At 45.5% G+C, this 16,303-nt stretch overlaps 1 protein-coding gene across 2 annotated transcripts; it reads left to right on the top strand.

The window, feature by feature from the left end:
* The first annotated feature begins 878 nt into the window (after nucleotides 1-878).
* CLDN18 (claudin 18) lies at nucleotides 879-16,213 on the top strand. Of its 2 annotated transcripts, none has more exons than XM_003208965.4 (5): nucleotides 879-1,098; nucleotides 12,290-12,454; nucleotides 12,703-12,808; nucleotides 13,120-13,230; nucleotides 13,888-16,213. In XM_003208965.4, the coding sequence occupies exons 1-5, from the start codon at nucleotides 879-881 to the stop codon at nucleotides 14,063-14,065; spliced, it is 780 nt and encodes a 259-aa protein (XP_003209013.2). In that variant the 3' UTR covers nucleotides 14,066-16,213. The 2 variants fall into 2 exon arrangements, with proteins under 2 accessions (XP_003209013.2, XP_031410901.2); XM_031555041.2 differs by lacking the exon at nucleotides 879-1,098 and adding an exon at nucleotides 7,825-8,138.
* Nucleotides 16,214-16,303: the final 90 nt, after the last annotated feature.

Here is a 16,303-nt window from a genome sequence, read left to right as displayed (position 1 = left end):
GGAGAAAGCACTGAAGAATGAGAGTACACCTTTGGTTCTATCTTTTTATTCCTTTAGGTTGGTTGCCAGGCATGACCCTCCCTGTTCCTCTCACAGCAGCATGCAGGTTCGTTCACTCTTCGCTAGCTGCTGCCCTTCTCTGGGACCCAGCCTGACCTCACCACTCACTGAGCTCCATGTGAACATCTGCCCTTTGTGATACACTACCCTCTTTTACAAACTAGCCTTTGCTTAAAGCTTTTTGTGGAGCAGGAGGTCGTAGTCAGGCCCATGGCCATGCTGGGCAATGCAACATAGGGTACAGGTCCTTGGGAGCAGGTCTGATTTGTGTGGTGAGATGGCACATCTCCAGCCATGCTGAGCATGGTCCTGGCCACGGTGCTCCACAGCCACACAGAGCTCAGTTGAGAGCTTTGTCCTGCATGTATTTGCAAACATCCCCCCACTTGGTTTGGAAGCAGAAGAGGGTTAGGCTTTTGTATCTGTGGCATCTAACTGAAGTGTTTCTGCACCTGGCCTTCTGGGGCATGCAGGCGTTTCTGCAGAAGGCCCCCTTGGCTGTTTCAAAGGGACCCACCGGTCCTCATCTGCCCATGCTGTCTGCACCTCTGTTTCGATGTAGAAGGTAAACAGAGAGCGAGGCATTCACACCGTGTGCAACCAGCAGCCCTTGGTACCGGGCGAGGGAAGTTATCTCACCGAAACAGATAAAGGGAAAGGGTAGGTTTGTACGGTGCAGGCCAGGCCTCTCCTGACTCCCATCCATGACGTAGGCTGTGCCTCCAGCTAAAAGTCCCTTCTGCCCTGGCTGCCTGCCCCAGAGCCAGCTTGTGGAGGCTTGCGCGCACTGAGGACCTGCCTAGCGAGCAACCGGCACCATGTCTGTCACCATATGTCAGTCCATGGGCTTTGTGGTATCAGCCTTAGGAATAGGAGGAATCATTGCATCGACATGCATGGATCAGTGGAGCACCCAGGACCTGTACAACAACCCGGTGACGGCGGTGTTCAACTACCAGGGCCTGTGGCGCACGTGTGTCCGTGAGAGCTCCGGCTTCACTGAGTGCCGTGGTTACTTCACCATCCTGGGGCTGCCAGGTAGGACTTGTTTGTGCAGAGAACATCTGCCTCACATCGTGGTTGCCTGTTGCCGTGGTTGAGTGATGGGTGATATGCGGAGCAGAGAGGGGATCCCAGGTTTTAGCCTAAAGGGACTTGGGTTGATGGCTCTGTTTGGAAGACAGGTCCTCTGGAGGCACCTCAACTCCCATGGCCAGGCTGGGTTTTAGGAAGGCTTGTTACAGCTCACTGCAGTTTAGGTGTTGGGGCAATGCACTGGGGCTGACTTGGAGAGCACTCACATCCAGCTGAACAGTGCACACAGCTTCCCACCAGAAACACTAATGTCCTTGGGACTGGAAAATGCCCTTTTCAAGGAGCTGTATCACAATTTAACTCACTTTCTTCCTGTACGGGCTAACAACACCAGGTTGGATTTCTCATTAATTCTTCTTTGGTTACAGTTTTTCCTTCTGTGGGTATCATTCGCATCCCATTTGTGCCCAGAGAATCCAGGGCCGTGAGCAATTAGGTTATGACAGGACTGTCAGGATTTCCTTCTCACCTCAATACACCAAAGAAAGGGGCACTTGGGCTGTTCTATCCACCTGCTCTGTGCTTTGATATGTTAAGAATGAAGGGAAGAAGCCAATTACGTCAGCAGATACTGCAGAAGATCTACAAAATGGTATTTCCAAAGTAGGAACAAGCACCGTGCACAAAAATGGTTTGTTCACAGGCAGTCTATCTGTGCAAATCTAACCAGGATAACCCAGTGTGATTGTGTTCTGAGACATCAGCATGAGGTGTGCTTCATATATGGGGCTATCACCACATAATCCATCTCTGGATCCTTCTTCCCAATCAATTCCTGCCTGGAATCACCTGCACAGATGCTCAGGACCTTCAGGAGCTAGGGGCTCTGCCCTTCCCAAATCTTTTCCTAAGTGTTAGGATTCCCATTGAACTGTTTCTTATAGGGTCCACAGATCTACTGGTGAATCACTACATGGAATTTGCTGGGTATATTGTAGTCACTGATGGGAAGGAATTTTAAAAGCCCAGTGAATAAAGCACAAGTTTCAAATGGTGGGTGAGATCCTGAAGTTGCAGTAAAAACCCTCAGTGCTGTTGGAGGGATTCTTGCATTCCCCACCAGTGTGTAGTGTGTAAATATTTATGGGCTTTTGTCCCAGAGAACTGGTTTCTGCAACCACTGCTGGCAGCACTGCCCTACAAAATGAGGTGTTTTTTTTCTTTCTTTTTAATGAGCAGGGCTAGCTCTTTCTTCTGAAGTCACTCCATGTTCTCCCCCCTTTCCCCTCCTGTTATATATCACCTGACACCGCCAGTCTCTGGAGAAGCTGGTGCAAAAATAAGCTCCATGCTGCTGGGCTCCATCCCCTGCATTCATCTGCTCCTATGGGCATCTCGTCCCTCTCTCCACCAGCAAAGGACAGCTGTATCCCAGTCAGACAGGGACAGAAAATGATGCTAAAGATCAAATTTGCTAAGAAATTATTTAAGAGGATTGTCAAGTTGTTTATTTTAACCATGCTGTACCTTGATCTCCATTAAACGCTCCTTGCTAACCTCACCATAGTTAATGGTTTGTCAGCATTTCCATTATAAACCCCTATTTATTATTCTGACAATGGCAATTTATATTGGGAACAATAGTGCTGGAGTGAATAAAAATAATAGGACTCCAGCAGAGCAACGAGGTGACCTGAGTACATCGATGAAGTTTTGGTTCCTGAAGAATTCTTTTTTCAATCCCTCCCTCCCATAGCAAAGATTAAACTTGCCTTGCCCGTCATCTATCTTCAATTTAGTTGGGAATTTTAATTTCAAATAGATTGAGGAAAAATCAAGATAATAGATGAAAATGAGAAATAACACGGGTACTTTATGGCTCTTTGCCTTTGCTGCTTGGCTATAAACAGTCAGTCTCTGGTGAAATATGTCGCTTGAGATCTAAGCCTGTTTGTTCTGATGTTGCTTTCCCTTATTTATTTATTTATTTTTGCTGCTTGCTTTGGTGTGTGGGCAGTCCTTACTGTGATTGTCTGGAGGACATGATCTGAATTTGAACATAAAGTAATAGGGAAATAGTAGCAGCAGAGCGCTGGTGAAGCTGATTATTTCACCTATTGCTGAAGTCACACTTTCTGGAAAAAGAAGAGTTTTTCTTCAGTTGCTTACAAGTTTATTAAGCAACAGTAATCTGGTCAGTAATCTTTCTCTTGTTTGTCCCTGTCTCTTTTTTCCAGACCCCTTCAGCTAGAGCTGTTTGGCCATTTCTGAAAGGGTGTCTTGTTCTTGAGGCAAAGCCCCTTCTGACCTCGCAGGAAGGCTGAGATATCTCTTGACTCTGGAACAAATGGCTGTTGACTTAAAAAATAAGACTAGTTCAGTTTTTCCAAAAGCAAACTTTGAGTTTGAGGCACCCCATTAAACTTCTGTAGCTGGTAACTCTTTGTGACCATGTGTGCTTTCATGTCGGGATTTCCGCATCCTTTCAAAGTTCATTTGGACTTGTTATAAACTCTATGCTATCAAGGGGCTTTTTGTGTCTTGAATTTGTTTCCAATTAATGACATTCTGATAAGGTTTTCTTTTTTCATATACGCAATCAACGCACATTTTTTGACATAGCCCTTGCAAAAACCTTGCTCTATTTTTTTTTTTTTTTATTCTTTGGAAATTGGGCAGCTCACTGGCCAAGGAAACTGCAGCTCCTCTCCCTGGAATTGCTTTCTGCTGGACATTCGTTTGGATGGGGACTGCTAATTGCTGTGTCACAGTTCTCCACTGCCAACGGCCATGGTGAAGTCCCTCCAAAGCTCTACTTGCTGCTTTAAATTCTTCAGCCCAATTGGTTCATCTCCACTTTTTGAAATATCTGCCAGCAACCATCATAACCAGCTTCACACACAGAGAAGTTTAGGTGTCCCCTTTTCTCGCTGATTTTCAGGAAGGCCAGTCAGCCCTTCTTCTGCCATAGACAGGTGGGTCACATACTTTTGGAGGCTGTGGTCATCAGAAAAATGGCAGGACAGAAAGAAAAGGGTAGGTTTGCTTTGTTTCGTTCTGAACAAGCTGGAACTGACTGGCAGGGTGTGAGCTATATTTGCAAATTTTAAAGTAAATATGAGCTGTAGGTGATCTTTAGGGGAGAGGCAGTGATAACATTCAGGAGTCGCAATGGGCCCAGTGAACACTTTTGAGATAATCCAGGGCTGACGCCTGGGTAGATAAAGCAAGAATGAGCTGAAGAGGGGAGTGGTCAAAAAGTAGCCTTCCTTTTCCTAGTTTGGTATCCCTCTGTGAGCGTCCCCATATATTCTGAGTGGGGGAAAAAACGTTCTTCATTTCTTGATGGGAAGCTTGGTCTTTACAAGAGAAGTCTCTCCATCGTGTCCCCTCCTCAGATACTGCTCATCATTACTACGTGGCACAGCCAGCCCTCTGATCCAAGTATTAAGCCATTGTGCTGGAAACTGAAAAATAGCTCATACTTGGATGGTGCTGTGTTGAGCCAGGAGTTGGATTCCATGATCCTTGTGAGTCCCTTCCAAATTAGGATTTTCTGTGCTTCTATGTCTCTAAGGAAGTCCGTGCTCTGAGTCTTTCACCTTTCAACCACTGGCTGTAGACATCTATCAAGAGTGGCTGGAGGTGTGTATCAGGTTGTGGTAAAGACACTGAGACATGCTCTACAGCTTCCTGTCACCCAACCATTCCTCAGGCTGTGCACTGAGCCGACAGTTCAGATAAAACCATCAGGTTATAGGATCACAGAATGGCTTAGGTTTGAAGGAAACTTAAAGCCCTTTAAGTTCCAACCCCTACCATGGGGTCGGGCTGTCCAGCACCCCATCCAACCTGGCCTTGAGCACCTTCAGGGATGGGACAACCATAACTTTTTTGAGCAGCTTGCTCCAGTTCTTGCCTGTCATTGGGCTGAGTGCTGGGAAAATGGCACCATGAGTTTCTTGCAAAGGGAATTTTTTCCCTGTCATGAATAGCACAGAAACAGGCACATTACATTTGGAGAAAATGAGCCAGGAAAACAGGCTTATGGCTTTTTTGTCTATAATTTTGCTACAAACAACCACTAAGGAAAGTGTTTGTGAGAGCATTGTGTCCCCGGTGTTTAGGAGCACAGTGTTAATCAGAGCATGAGAAATGGCAAGCAGCTAACATTGGGCTGGCTGGATAGCAACTTAGGCAATACGCTTAGCAATGAGCAAATAGAAACCTCTCCAAAAAGCAAAAATCCTTCAAACACAGCAGTGTCTGGAGTGTTGAGCATGGCTGAGCATTCATCTGTTACTCAGCTCAAGGCTACAGCACAAACCTTGTTACCGAAGACGCTTGCTCAGCTCCATTTTCTGAGGGAGAACATGCAAGAATCTGAGAGAAAATGTGTAATCCTGCTCTGATTAGAGCTCTTCAGAGCCATGAAGAGCCATTTGGGCCCTCAAAAGCAGAGGCAGATGGGGTTCATCCAGGCATTTTTGCACAACTAGAGGCTATTGGGGATAGTTCTGTGGTGCTCCTCTGTTCCAAGTAATTTTGAAGCCCCTAAGTGGTGGTGGTGTGATGATGATGAGAAATAGCATTCCCCCATCTGCTGGAGAAAACTGCATCCCCAGGGGAAGGTTAGTGAGCCAGCACTGCCTGGTGGCACACCCTGAGGAGAGGACACAAACAGGGACAAGCTGATGGACTGCAGGGAGTGGGAGATGGGGCCTAGGGATGTGTAATGGTGGACAGAAGGAGAAAATTTTCTTGTTGGCTCAAATTGCCACTTCAGCTGCACGCAGCTGAAACCAGCAGAAAGGGTCAGAGGAAGGAGTGGTTGCTCCCCTCCCAGCAAAGCAAACACAGGGACATGGTGTGCAGGAAGGCCATTCCACCAAGGAACTGGAGCTTTCCCTGGGAAAAATGCTGGAAAACATTATTGGTCCTTTGCATTTCCCCCACTTTTTTTCACCCAATCCAAAGGTTATCTTTAACTGTGACCAGCCCTGAGCAATCCTTCAGACCTGCTGGGGAGCAGAGGGATTGGGTTTACAGCCCCTTTAGGTTGATTCTCAGGAATGGGGACAGCAGGATGAAAGGGCATCTCCTTCCCATCCCCACCTGCCACAAGCTGGGGTGGTGAGTTGGCTACACTACTTGTTTTAGCCCTCATTGTCCTTCTGGCTTCCAGCTGCTCCCAGCCTGATTTTTTGTAATGAGTTAATCCATACAAGGTGTGCCTTTGAATGTGCCCTCTCCTTTGCTGAGAAAGAGCAGCTCCTATCATCCCTGGTTCTTGAGTGCTCATTTCTATGTTTTTTCATTCATGCTATCATTTTTGCTGGTAACTTCTGACCTTTAGGTGTGATGGATATAGCTCCTCCCCTGCTATAAATTTGCTATAAATTTAGTAGAAATTACTAAATTCAAATAAGATTTCTGGGAGAAATGACATCTTTTTCCTGACTTGAGAGCTTTTGTGGCTGTGATTTAGAGCTCTGTGTGGGATGTGAGTTGAGTTTTGGCTGCTACAGAAGGAGCTACCAGAGAGAGCATTCCTGTCTGCTGTCTAGCCCTCTGCTGTTCCCGAAAGCAAAAGAATCATGTCATCATTCTCCAGAAGGCAGAAGCAATAGCCAATGTGTAATTACTTTAGTATAGCTCAGCTATTCACAGAAATCAGCTTGTCCTCCCTTCCTTGTGGCTTTCATGCAGCTCCATACTCAGGCAGCTGTATTGATGGTGTCTATGGCACGGAGTGCTGTAGACCTGGATAAAGGAGAAATGTGTTTCTAGGCTGGGGCTGAAGTAAGTCTCTCAGAGCAAAGTTTTGGATCAGAAGGGATGAATGTGAAGTTTGAAGGGTCTTTGTACCTCACTGAGCTCCACTGGCAGCGGAGTGTGATATCTCACTATTACTGTGGATACGTATTAGAACCCTGAGCCCAGCACTTCTTGACTGTGTGAAAAGTGAATCATTTTCTAATTCTTCCATCTCCGGCCCCATTTTCCAGGACTACTGCTCTAGGTTGTGTAGACAAGCACCTTCCCTGTGTTCTTCCTTCCTCTTTTCCCCATATGGATTTCCGTGGGATTGAGTGATGAGTGCTGAGGACATGGATGAGAGGAGATGAATGCAGGAGCTTTGCTGGGTCACTTGGGGTTCTTGACTGGGTGTCATGGGCAGCACTTGAGGTGGCCCCAGTGATGCTCACAGAGGGTGCAAGGAGCAACAACATCTCTGTCCCCTGGGTCAAGCCAGTATCCCTGTGTCCTCCCATGAGCTCACTGCCATTGTCCCTGTCTACCACTGTGCGTGGATAATAAGACACAGAGCAGTCCCTATCTCGTTCCAGTGGCAGATTTACCACTCCACTGCCAAAGCAGAGAGCCAAGAAGGTGGCAGCCAGGGCTATAGGCGCAGAGCTCTCCCAGCAGTGCTCTCCTTTCCTCTGCCCCTCTCAGTGTGCTCACACCATTCCAAGCACTCAGCAAGAGCCCAAGAGGCAGTGGAGGGTTTTGGTGGGGCACAGCTCATGCTCCAAGTGCGTTTCCCAACACTTGACCGAGCGTGGCCGCTTAGCCAGGGAAGGACAAGCACTTCTAAAGGACAAAGTCTCCTATCTCAGGCCCTGCCAGCACAAACCGACTCTGTGAGAGTGAAACTGGACTATCTTGCAAAAACACTTTGAGCAAACACACCGCTCAATGGAAAGCATCTGATAAGGGCTGCCGCACTTCTGGCGGTGCGGGCAGGAGGACCTCGGTGCTCCCATTAGGTCTTCGGCTTCGCTGGGGCTGTCTCACTCCTCTCACTGGGGGAGACGCCATGTCCACGACCCTCTGCCAAGTGATGGGGTTCCTTGTCTCGTCGCTGGGTGTTGTAGGGTGCATCATGTCCACTGCCATGGATATGTGGAGCACGCAGGACTTGTACGACAACCCGGTGACGGCTGTCTTCCAATATCAGGGACTGTGGAGGAGCTGCGTGCGGCAGAGCTCTGGCTTTACAGAATGCCGGCCGTATTTCACCATTCTTGGGCTGCCAGGTAGGGCAAAAATGCACCAGGTTGAACCCAGGAGCTGTTCTGCACCCAAAAACAGGAAGAGCTGCCTTAAAGCACTTTGCAAGGAATAAAATTTCTGGGCTACTCAGTGTATAAGCATAAAAATATGTATTTGCTACTGAAATAATAGCCTTGCTCGGTGCAGATTACGACTCAGAGTGTATGTAGGTGATCTCTGGATGAGTGCCGTGGGGTTTGGCTGTTACTGATGTGAGGATACTGAGACCTGTGGATATTCTGTCCCTTTGAATTGAAGCAGAAGGAAAGGAGCTGTGTGCAGTTCTTGCGTTGTTATCAGAATGATGTGTTCTATGAAAACCAACTGAAATATTTTTTTAATAACAAAATCACAGAAGAAGTCTGCCTCTGGGTGGAACAGGAAGGGCAAGGAGCGGAGAGGTGTGTTAAGATTTTACAGTGACCTTTATAGTGGTTGTAGTAGTATGTTGTAGAAGGGTACTACTTTCTATGTTGCTTGCTACTTCCTCAGTGTCATGTAAAAAAGGAGCTGTTTTCCCATTCCACTGCCCTTGAGGGTATCCTGTGCTCCTGAGCTGGTCTTCTGCCATGGCAGCAATCAGCTTGGTTTGCCATGCCTTCCCATGACCTACTGCACCTGTACCCTGCCAGTGAGCAGTGAATGCAGATCTGAGAGTGGTTTTCACTCTTGGTGCAAGTAAGCACCGTTATATGAGGGCCTTTTGCATCTACTGAGTGGTGTAAAAGAAAACAGAATGCAGGCTCTCAGTCCCATATCCTGATGGCTCAAATGCTTTGTTGAAGACGAGGGCATTGAAGGCGGTTGTCCATATTCTAGTTTTGTTTTTTCTTTTTTTATTTTTTTTAAAGTTCTACAGCAATAAGGAAACGTGCATGATGATCACAGGCATTACCTACTGTGCCATAGAGCTATCTCTTTTATTATCTTTCTGTGTTTAGTTGATGAGGACCTTAAAACATAAATAAGAAATGGCTCAGGTTGAATTTGGTTAACTTAAAAAACCTTATTTTTTTCCAGTGTTTCAATATTCCATTGATTATAACCTGTCATAAACTTATTTTTCTGCCTTTGTATTCTGCATTAGTGATTGGCGATGTTAGTTTTGTTGACCTTAAGGTGCTTTTCACCTCTCCTACTCACAACAATACTGGGAGAAAAGACAGCTCTTCATTTCCACTTGGGACTGAAAAACATATATTCCAAATTGCACGTTTACTTCAGTCAGCAGACTTGGGTTGATACTATTTTCTGTGCACACTTTCTCTTTGTGTGGAAATTGAGTGTGCAAAAATAAGCAATCATATTTGTCCAAGTATCATGCACAGTTGTTTCATCTCATGCAAAATGCGTATGTAAAGAGAGGCAGGTCATTTCCATGCTTGGTTCTAACGTAGAGCAGTATGTTAACTCATGCTCCTGGTGCAAATTTTTTCCTTAGACTCTTATTTTGTTTGTCTGAGCCCTTCCACTCCTTCCTTCTATCGGAGGTCACTGCCCTTCGAAAGCAGCTCTGCTTGGAGGACTTCTGATGGCTGCCAGAATCCACTTGAAATTACTGTGCTCTCATTACGAAAGGCTCTCACTTTTGGTCCCATGATCCAGGTGAAGGGATCTTAATGCCACAGCAGAGCTGGGAGCACCCTCTTTTCCTTCCCATCCCTTCAACAGAGATGATGTACACATGAGCCTCGTGGCACTGATGTCTTCCATTGAGGAGACACTGCCAATTGCTTTGCACTGTGTTGTGCCCCTGCTGTGTCCCTCTCTCCTTCCTTTTTACATCTGCAGATTGCCCATTTTCAATTGCAATCCATCACACTTGGTCTCTGATGCTCCAGAAGTCCTGTCTCTGCAGGATGTGCTTGACCTGCCCATTCTGCCCTTCCAGGCACTCAAAGCACTGGGAATATCTCTATTGGGAGCCCATGATATCTGTGAGGTTTTGGCTTAAGATCACCTCTTCTTTAAGGGTTCAGACTGCCGCAGTGATGGTAGGTAGAGACCATAAGGTCTGTTGGAAACAGCTCAGGAGCATAAGACTGTCTTAGGGACAGATCCTGAGAGCTACAAGGACCTTCCATCAGGATCCATTGCGTCTATTCTGCTTTGTCAGCTTCTACTGGCCATCCTGAAACCAAAGCAATTGGAAAGAACTGTAAAGTGACTGTAAAGACAAACGAGTATTGTGATTTTCTTCTCTTTACAGCTTTCTGTTCTGCATCAGGTGCTGCACGAACACCTTTTGAGGGCTGATAAGGCATATCCGCCAGCTTCTTGTTCTCCAATGAATAATAACTAGTGAGCTCACACCTGGGGGCTGATGAATGGGAGATTGAAAACCCCAAGCTCGTTAGCACTCCTTATCAGCTGATAAGGGCAAATTGAGTCATAAGAGCAGCAGCCCCAGTGGGACTGCTAGATGGGAAAAAGTAACGTAGTTCCAGTTAGTGGTTGGTTCTCCATTCATTTTGGCACCAGCATGGTTTTGCTCAGGCTCCTCCATAAGCAGGGAGGTACTGCAGCACCCACCTTGCCATCCTAGATAGAGTTTATAAACGTTTCCCTTCTCCATCCTTTTGTAAGGCCAATAGGTCTGCTCCCTGCTCTCCTGCACCAGCTCATCCTGCTCCAGCTGGGGAATCTGATATGGTACACCTGGGTGCTGCTGTCCTGTCCAGCCCAGTAAAAAGGGTGATAGGCAGGGTTATCACAGGTACTGGGGATGTGTTGTCTGCCCCTCTCTATCACACATAAGCTTTCATCATCTTTCCTGAATGGGTATGGATTATCAAAGCTGAACCCCAGGGTCATGAGAGCTTGTTGGAGGCTGCAAAGTATTCTGTCCAACTCACAACAGCCCTTGAATTAGTCTTGACAACACTCTCCTGGTGCTCTGCCAGCACTGTCACTGTCACCTTTCTGTCTCTGCCAGGCAGGGAAGAGCTGAATTGTAGGCAAGTTGAGATATGTGCCACCTTATTAGAAAACTGCCCTGCCTGGTCTTTTTCCTTCATTTCTTCATTTCATTGGTGGTTGTTGCCTTTGGTCTGGTGGTCAGTAGCGTTCATGAGCACGACACATCAGCATCACAGCTTGCCTTCAGCTAAGCAATACCATTTGGACGCTTTGGTCATTGCCAAAGTATTGTTGCTATCCCTTGATCTACATGCAGTGTTTTTCAGGGTGATTTTTTTCTTCTCTCGTGCCATCTATTTTACTGTGAAGGAGGAAAATTTGGAACTCTACTTCACAGGGTGGTTGAAAATACCATGGAGAGCTGGGTGGAGCTGTCTGAGCTCATTGCGGCTTGGGGAAAACACGTGCTTTCTCAGTCAGTTCAGTTACGAAACAATTCCTGCTTTTTAAAAAGGGTCAACCAAGCAACAATACAGCAATAGTGTGGCATATGTTACAGGTGCAGCAGAGATGCACTTCAATACAGGGACAGGCAAAACAAACAAATCCTTATATATTAAAACAATAAGGTTTCTATTCCACTTTGAAATGCAGGGAGAAACTTGTGACTTTTCCAACAATATGGTTTGAGGCTCCTTCAGTGTTTAAATAAAGGGCCTGATATTATTCTGCAATGTTAAATATCCATTCTCACACTGAGAATTAATAGGAATATCAGCATTGCTTTAGCAGGGCTCTGTTGTGATAGGACAAGGGAAAATGGTTTCAAACTATAAGAGGGGAGGTTTAGACTGGATATAAAGAAGACTTTTACACTCACCAAGGGTGGTGAGGCACTGGCAAAAGTTGCCCAGAGGGGTGATGGATGCCCCAACCCTGGAGACACCCAAGGTCAGGCTGTTGGGGCTCTGAGCACCTGATGGAGCTGTAGGTGTCCCTGTTCATTGCAGGGGAGCTGGACTAAGTGGCTTTTAAGTCATCAACTCTAATGATTCTATGATCTTAAGATAACTTAGGCTTTCTTTTTTTTTTTTTTAAATAAATGGCCTCTTTTCCACGGGATGGTCTTAGCTTTCAGCAAGTCAAAGTATGTTAATGCTATTTTTATTCCTTTAGCATTTTTATTTTTATTTAAAAATAGTCTTTAAAAGCCTCCCAGTCTCCAACGAGTCTCACTTCACTTGTTCACCATGGCTCTCGTTGATTTGTTTTGCAGCAATGTTTCAGGCTGTGAGGGCCCTTATGATCGTGGGCATTGTCCTGGGCATCCTTGGCCTCTTTGTGTGCATTTTTGCTATGAAGTGCATCCGAATTGGCACTATGGAGGACTCTGCAAAAGCCAATATGACTCTGACCTCTGGCATCATGTTTATTATTGCTGGTAAGTAAGTTGTGTCTTCCATACACAAAAAGTACTGCCTGAAATTGAGGACTGAGCAAGGCTTCATGCCCCTCTGGTTACAGGCCTTTCTGCTGGTATGAGTTGGAATTTTGTAGTGTAAAGTTTCATCCTTACTTCTGGAAGGTGAAAGTGTAGAAATTGTTGCAGAAATGCAAACACGCTGTGCATCTCAAAGAACCAAGTTTTGTGCTATGTGGTTCTCACACCATCTTTCTGTTCAACCCCAGGTCTGTGTGCCATCACTGGAGTGTCTGTGTTTGCAAACATGCTGGTCACAAACTTCTGGATGTCCACAACCAACATGTACCAGGGAATGCAGAATGTCCAGAATAGGTAGGTGCTCATCTGGCTCAGGGTGAGCCAAAGGAAAAACAAACACTGGGTGCTTGTTATTCTGGTCCCAGGACATGGAAGATTCAATGAGCCTCTGAGCTCAAGATAAGGATAACTTGTCCAAGAAAACTGACTGGGATGCCTGCAATTATGCAGCTCGAGAAGGGATTGGGGATCCCATGAAGGATCACTCTGCAGGTGGAGTTGTGTTCGTGGGAACTTCTGCAGGGCCAGAAGGAGAGAGAGAATTTTCAGTGTGTTTCAGAAGAACCACTGTCACAGCACTAATCAGACACATTGCTGTTTTGTAGGTACACCTTTGGCTCAGCCCTTTTTGTTGGCTGGGTGGCGGGCGGCTTGGCCCTCGTAGGAGGAGTCATGATGTGCCTTGCTTGCAAAGGAATGATTCCAGAAGAATCCCGGTAAGTCTGGCTGTGGTGGATACAGGGAGGTGCTATGTGAAGCCTTGGATGTCAGGACAGCAGGCGTCCATCACATCATAAGACAGGTCTAAGCATAATGCCCTCATTGCAAATGTTATTGTGATGATACATTTGCTTGCACTGTGTAATTGGTCACAAGTGGCCATTTCTCTTCCTTAACTGCATGACTTGAAAACAAATAGAGAGTAGGAGAGATTGCCCTTAACATCCAATAAACTATTCTAACATTTGTAATGCTCTGGCCAAGTTGGCCCTACTAACTGCAGCTTTGACTGCAGATGGTGTAACAGATCACCATAAAGTGAAGACTGCGTCAGCTGAGTTATGATTTACTTCATGTAGGGCTTTGGACACCTGCACAGTTGGTAGTAAGTCATTCACTCAGATGAGGATTTACTCAAGAAAGCATAAGTTTATGAGAACATACGAAAGAGAGTCATAGAGTCATAGAATCACAAGGTTGGAAAGGAACTACAAGATCATCCAGTCCAACCATCCATGGATGGTTGGCTCTGGGCACCAAGTGATGACACACTATGAAGTTACCTGAAATCCATCAGCAAATGGGAACAGAAGGTGCAACACTGGGTAGTCACAGGGCCTCCAGTGGCTAATGCCATCTTTCCTGTCTTTCAGTTACAAGGCGGTGTCCTACAACGCATCAGGACGGAATATCTCCTACAGAACAGGACCGTATAAGGCTGGTTCAGGGTACGAACCTGACACGAAGACTAGGAAGGGTCCAGGGTATGAAGAAGCTCCTCGGAACGAGGATGCAGGACGCCCGTACCCTTCAAAATACGACTACGTCTAGTAGACTTCCTAGGCTTGAGATGTGCTGTGTTTTATAGAATGTTTTTCACTTTAGACACAAAAAGTATACGCAAATAAGGCAGTCTGTAAATAGGATTTTGTTTTCTATTGTTTTTCCCCTCCTCAAAAACGGTACCCTAACCACGTTTCTTTTATTCTTCTGCCTGTTGGCATACCCATCGTGAGGAGGCCTGTAACAAAAGTAATGTCTTTTTCTGTTCTCAGAATACAATTGTTTCCTCATGTTTTACATATAAACTCTGGCAGTCGGGACCAGGATTCTGCCTTGTGCCATCTTCTATTTCTTCAAATAGGTTTAAATTCTCATTATTGATGACCCTGATAGAGTTTGTAGTCCAAACACAGTCACTTGGATGTCTGTGGCTAAAAAGTACATAGTGATGTTGCATACAAAAAAGCCTTCAGAAATCAAGAAGTTGAATCACACACATTATGAAAAGCAGAAATTACGATATGGAAGTCTTATGTATTATTTTGTTGTGTATTGTAAGAAAACTCAGCTGTGTCCCTTTGGCTACAGCCAGTGTATGCAGAACCAGCAGCCATGGCATTTTCCTCCCTGGCAGTGTTTCTAGTCAGCCTCACCTTTATTTTCTGGTGGTACTACAGTGCTGATCTGCTGTGGTATTTAATCTGATTTATGTTACTTAGACATTTGCCGTTTCCCGTGATACCTAAGTGTATTTATTTCTTCTGATCTCATTGGGGAATATATATAATCCATTGTTATTCCTATGCTAGATATTTGATACAATAGCTGAAAACCACTGTGTGTGACCAGAGTTCCTGCAGATGTCATCATTAATGAAACCAGGAGAATTTCTCATTTAGAATTAATTAGAGTTACAATTGAGCAGGAATCCCAGGGAGCATTAGATGTGAAACTCTGCACTAACATCTTTCTTGTGTTAATTCTTCTCCAAATGATGTGAAGATTAAGTCCTTAGTAAGACACTGCCTCTTCTAGCCAACCTGCAAGAGAGGATGTTTATTGGAAGGGGTCAGAGGAAGAGACACCAGAGCTCTAGGAAAACATCTTGGAGCAAAGGGCACTGAGAGATAAATTAGGGAAAAACAGGTGTCTGAGACCTCAAAAGTAGCCTTTTTGATAGACTTCTGCAATTTCTGCTCTTGTCCCTCTTGTAACAACAGTAAGTTGCCAGGAATTTGCTGGCAGGTTTGATTTGGGTTGTTCACATTCGGAAGGCATCATAGATAGAGCCATTCCCCCAAAGTATGACCTCTGCTAGGTTTCCCTCTCCAGCTAGCATCTCCCGTGCCTTGTGGGACAGCAGAGTGGGCTGTCCTGCTCAACACCATTACTCCTGGTGAGCACAGTCCATGCCCATCAGCTCTCCATGCCCATCAGCCCTCCATCATTGCATGGAGTCATCTCCAGCACAGGTCCAGGAGAAGAGGGGAGTCTGAATCTCAAGCAGCTCAGCAAGAGGTGGTGGGAGTGACACGGGCAGCATGATCAATGTGTGGAGAGATGGGAAGAGCTTCTACCCAACAGAACCCCAGCAGGACTCTGGTCCTTGCTGCTACCTGGGTAAATAACTGCCTCTGCCTCTGCTGTTGCCAGTGTTGACTCCTATTCAGAGCAGAGTACTTGTTTTATGGATATGTTTTGAAAGGAGACCGATTCAGTTGTGCAGAGGTAAATCCTGTCCTCATTAAAAATACTTACTCTTTTAAGTGGATTTTTCCCTTTTTCACATTATAGACTTAGCTTTTTTTGCCTTTTATTTGCATGCTGGATTTTTTGTCTTATTTTGTTGGTTGCTTTTTTTTTTTACTTGAATATTAAAAATAGAAAATGACTTTATGACCTCAAATTGCTGTTTTCAGTTTGTCATGAACAAAAGCTGACAGCTTTGCTGCTCAGCTAAACTTGTACTATGTAGGATAGTTGGTCAACATCTGCCCAACTTCAAGGGAGTAATTAAACACTTCTAAATACCTCATTGTTCATAGGAGGCCAAAAAAATGGTTGGCATGCTCTCACTCATGCCAGCTTCTACTGGAAAGGGGCTGAAAAGCACAAGAATGTTAAATTTAGATAGGAGACTCTTAAGTGGTGGTTAGGTGGAGGTACACAAGGTAACGAAAAATGCAGAATAACCAGGGGGGGAAAAAAAAAAACAAAACTTTTCTCACTAAAGGAAAGAAAGGCACACGTGTAAAATTACAAGGATGCAACTTTGAAAGTTAGATT

This window comes from Meleagris gallopavo, chromosome 11 (assembly GCF_905368555.1).
Source record: "Meleagris gallopavo chromosome 11, MGAL_WU_HG_1.1, whole genome shotgun sequence".
NCBI lineage: Eukaryota > Metazoa > Chordata > Aves > Galliformes > Phasianidae > Meleagris > Meleagris gallopavo.
This window is presented reverse-complemented; position numbering and strand designations above follow the sequence as displayed.

Excerpts from the sequence above, each read along its gene's own strand:
- CLDN18 (XM_003208965.4), top strand. The coding sequence starts at position 879 with ATGTCTGTCACCATATGTCAGTCCATGGGCTTTGTGGTATCAGCCTTA. Across the intron at positions 1,099-12,289 it reads CACCATCCTGGGGCTGCCAG|CAATGTTTCAGGCTGTGAGG; the intron begins GTAGGACTTGTT and ends TTTGTTTTGCAG. Across the intron at positions 12,809-13,119 it reads ATGCAGAATGTCCAGAATAG|GTACACCTTTGGCTCAGCCC; the intron begins GTAGGTGCTCAT and ends GCTGTTTTGTAG.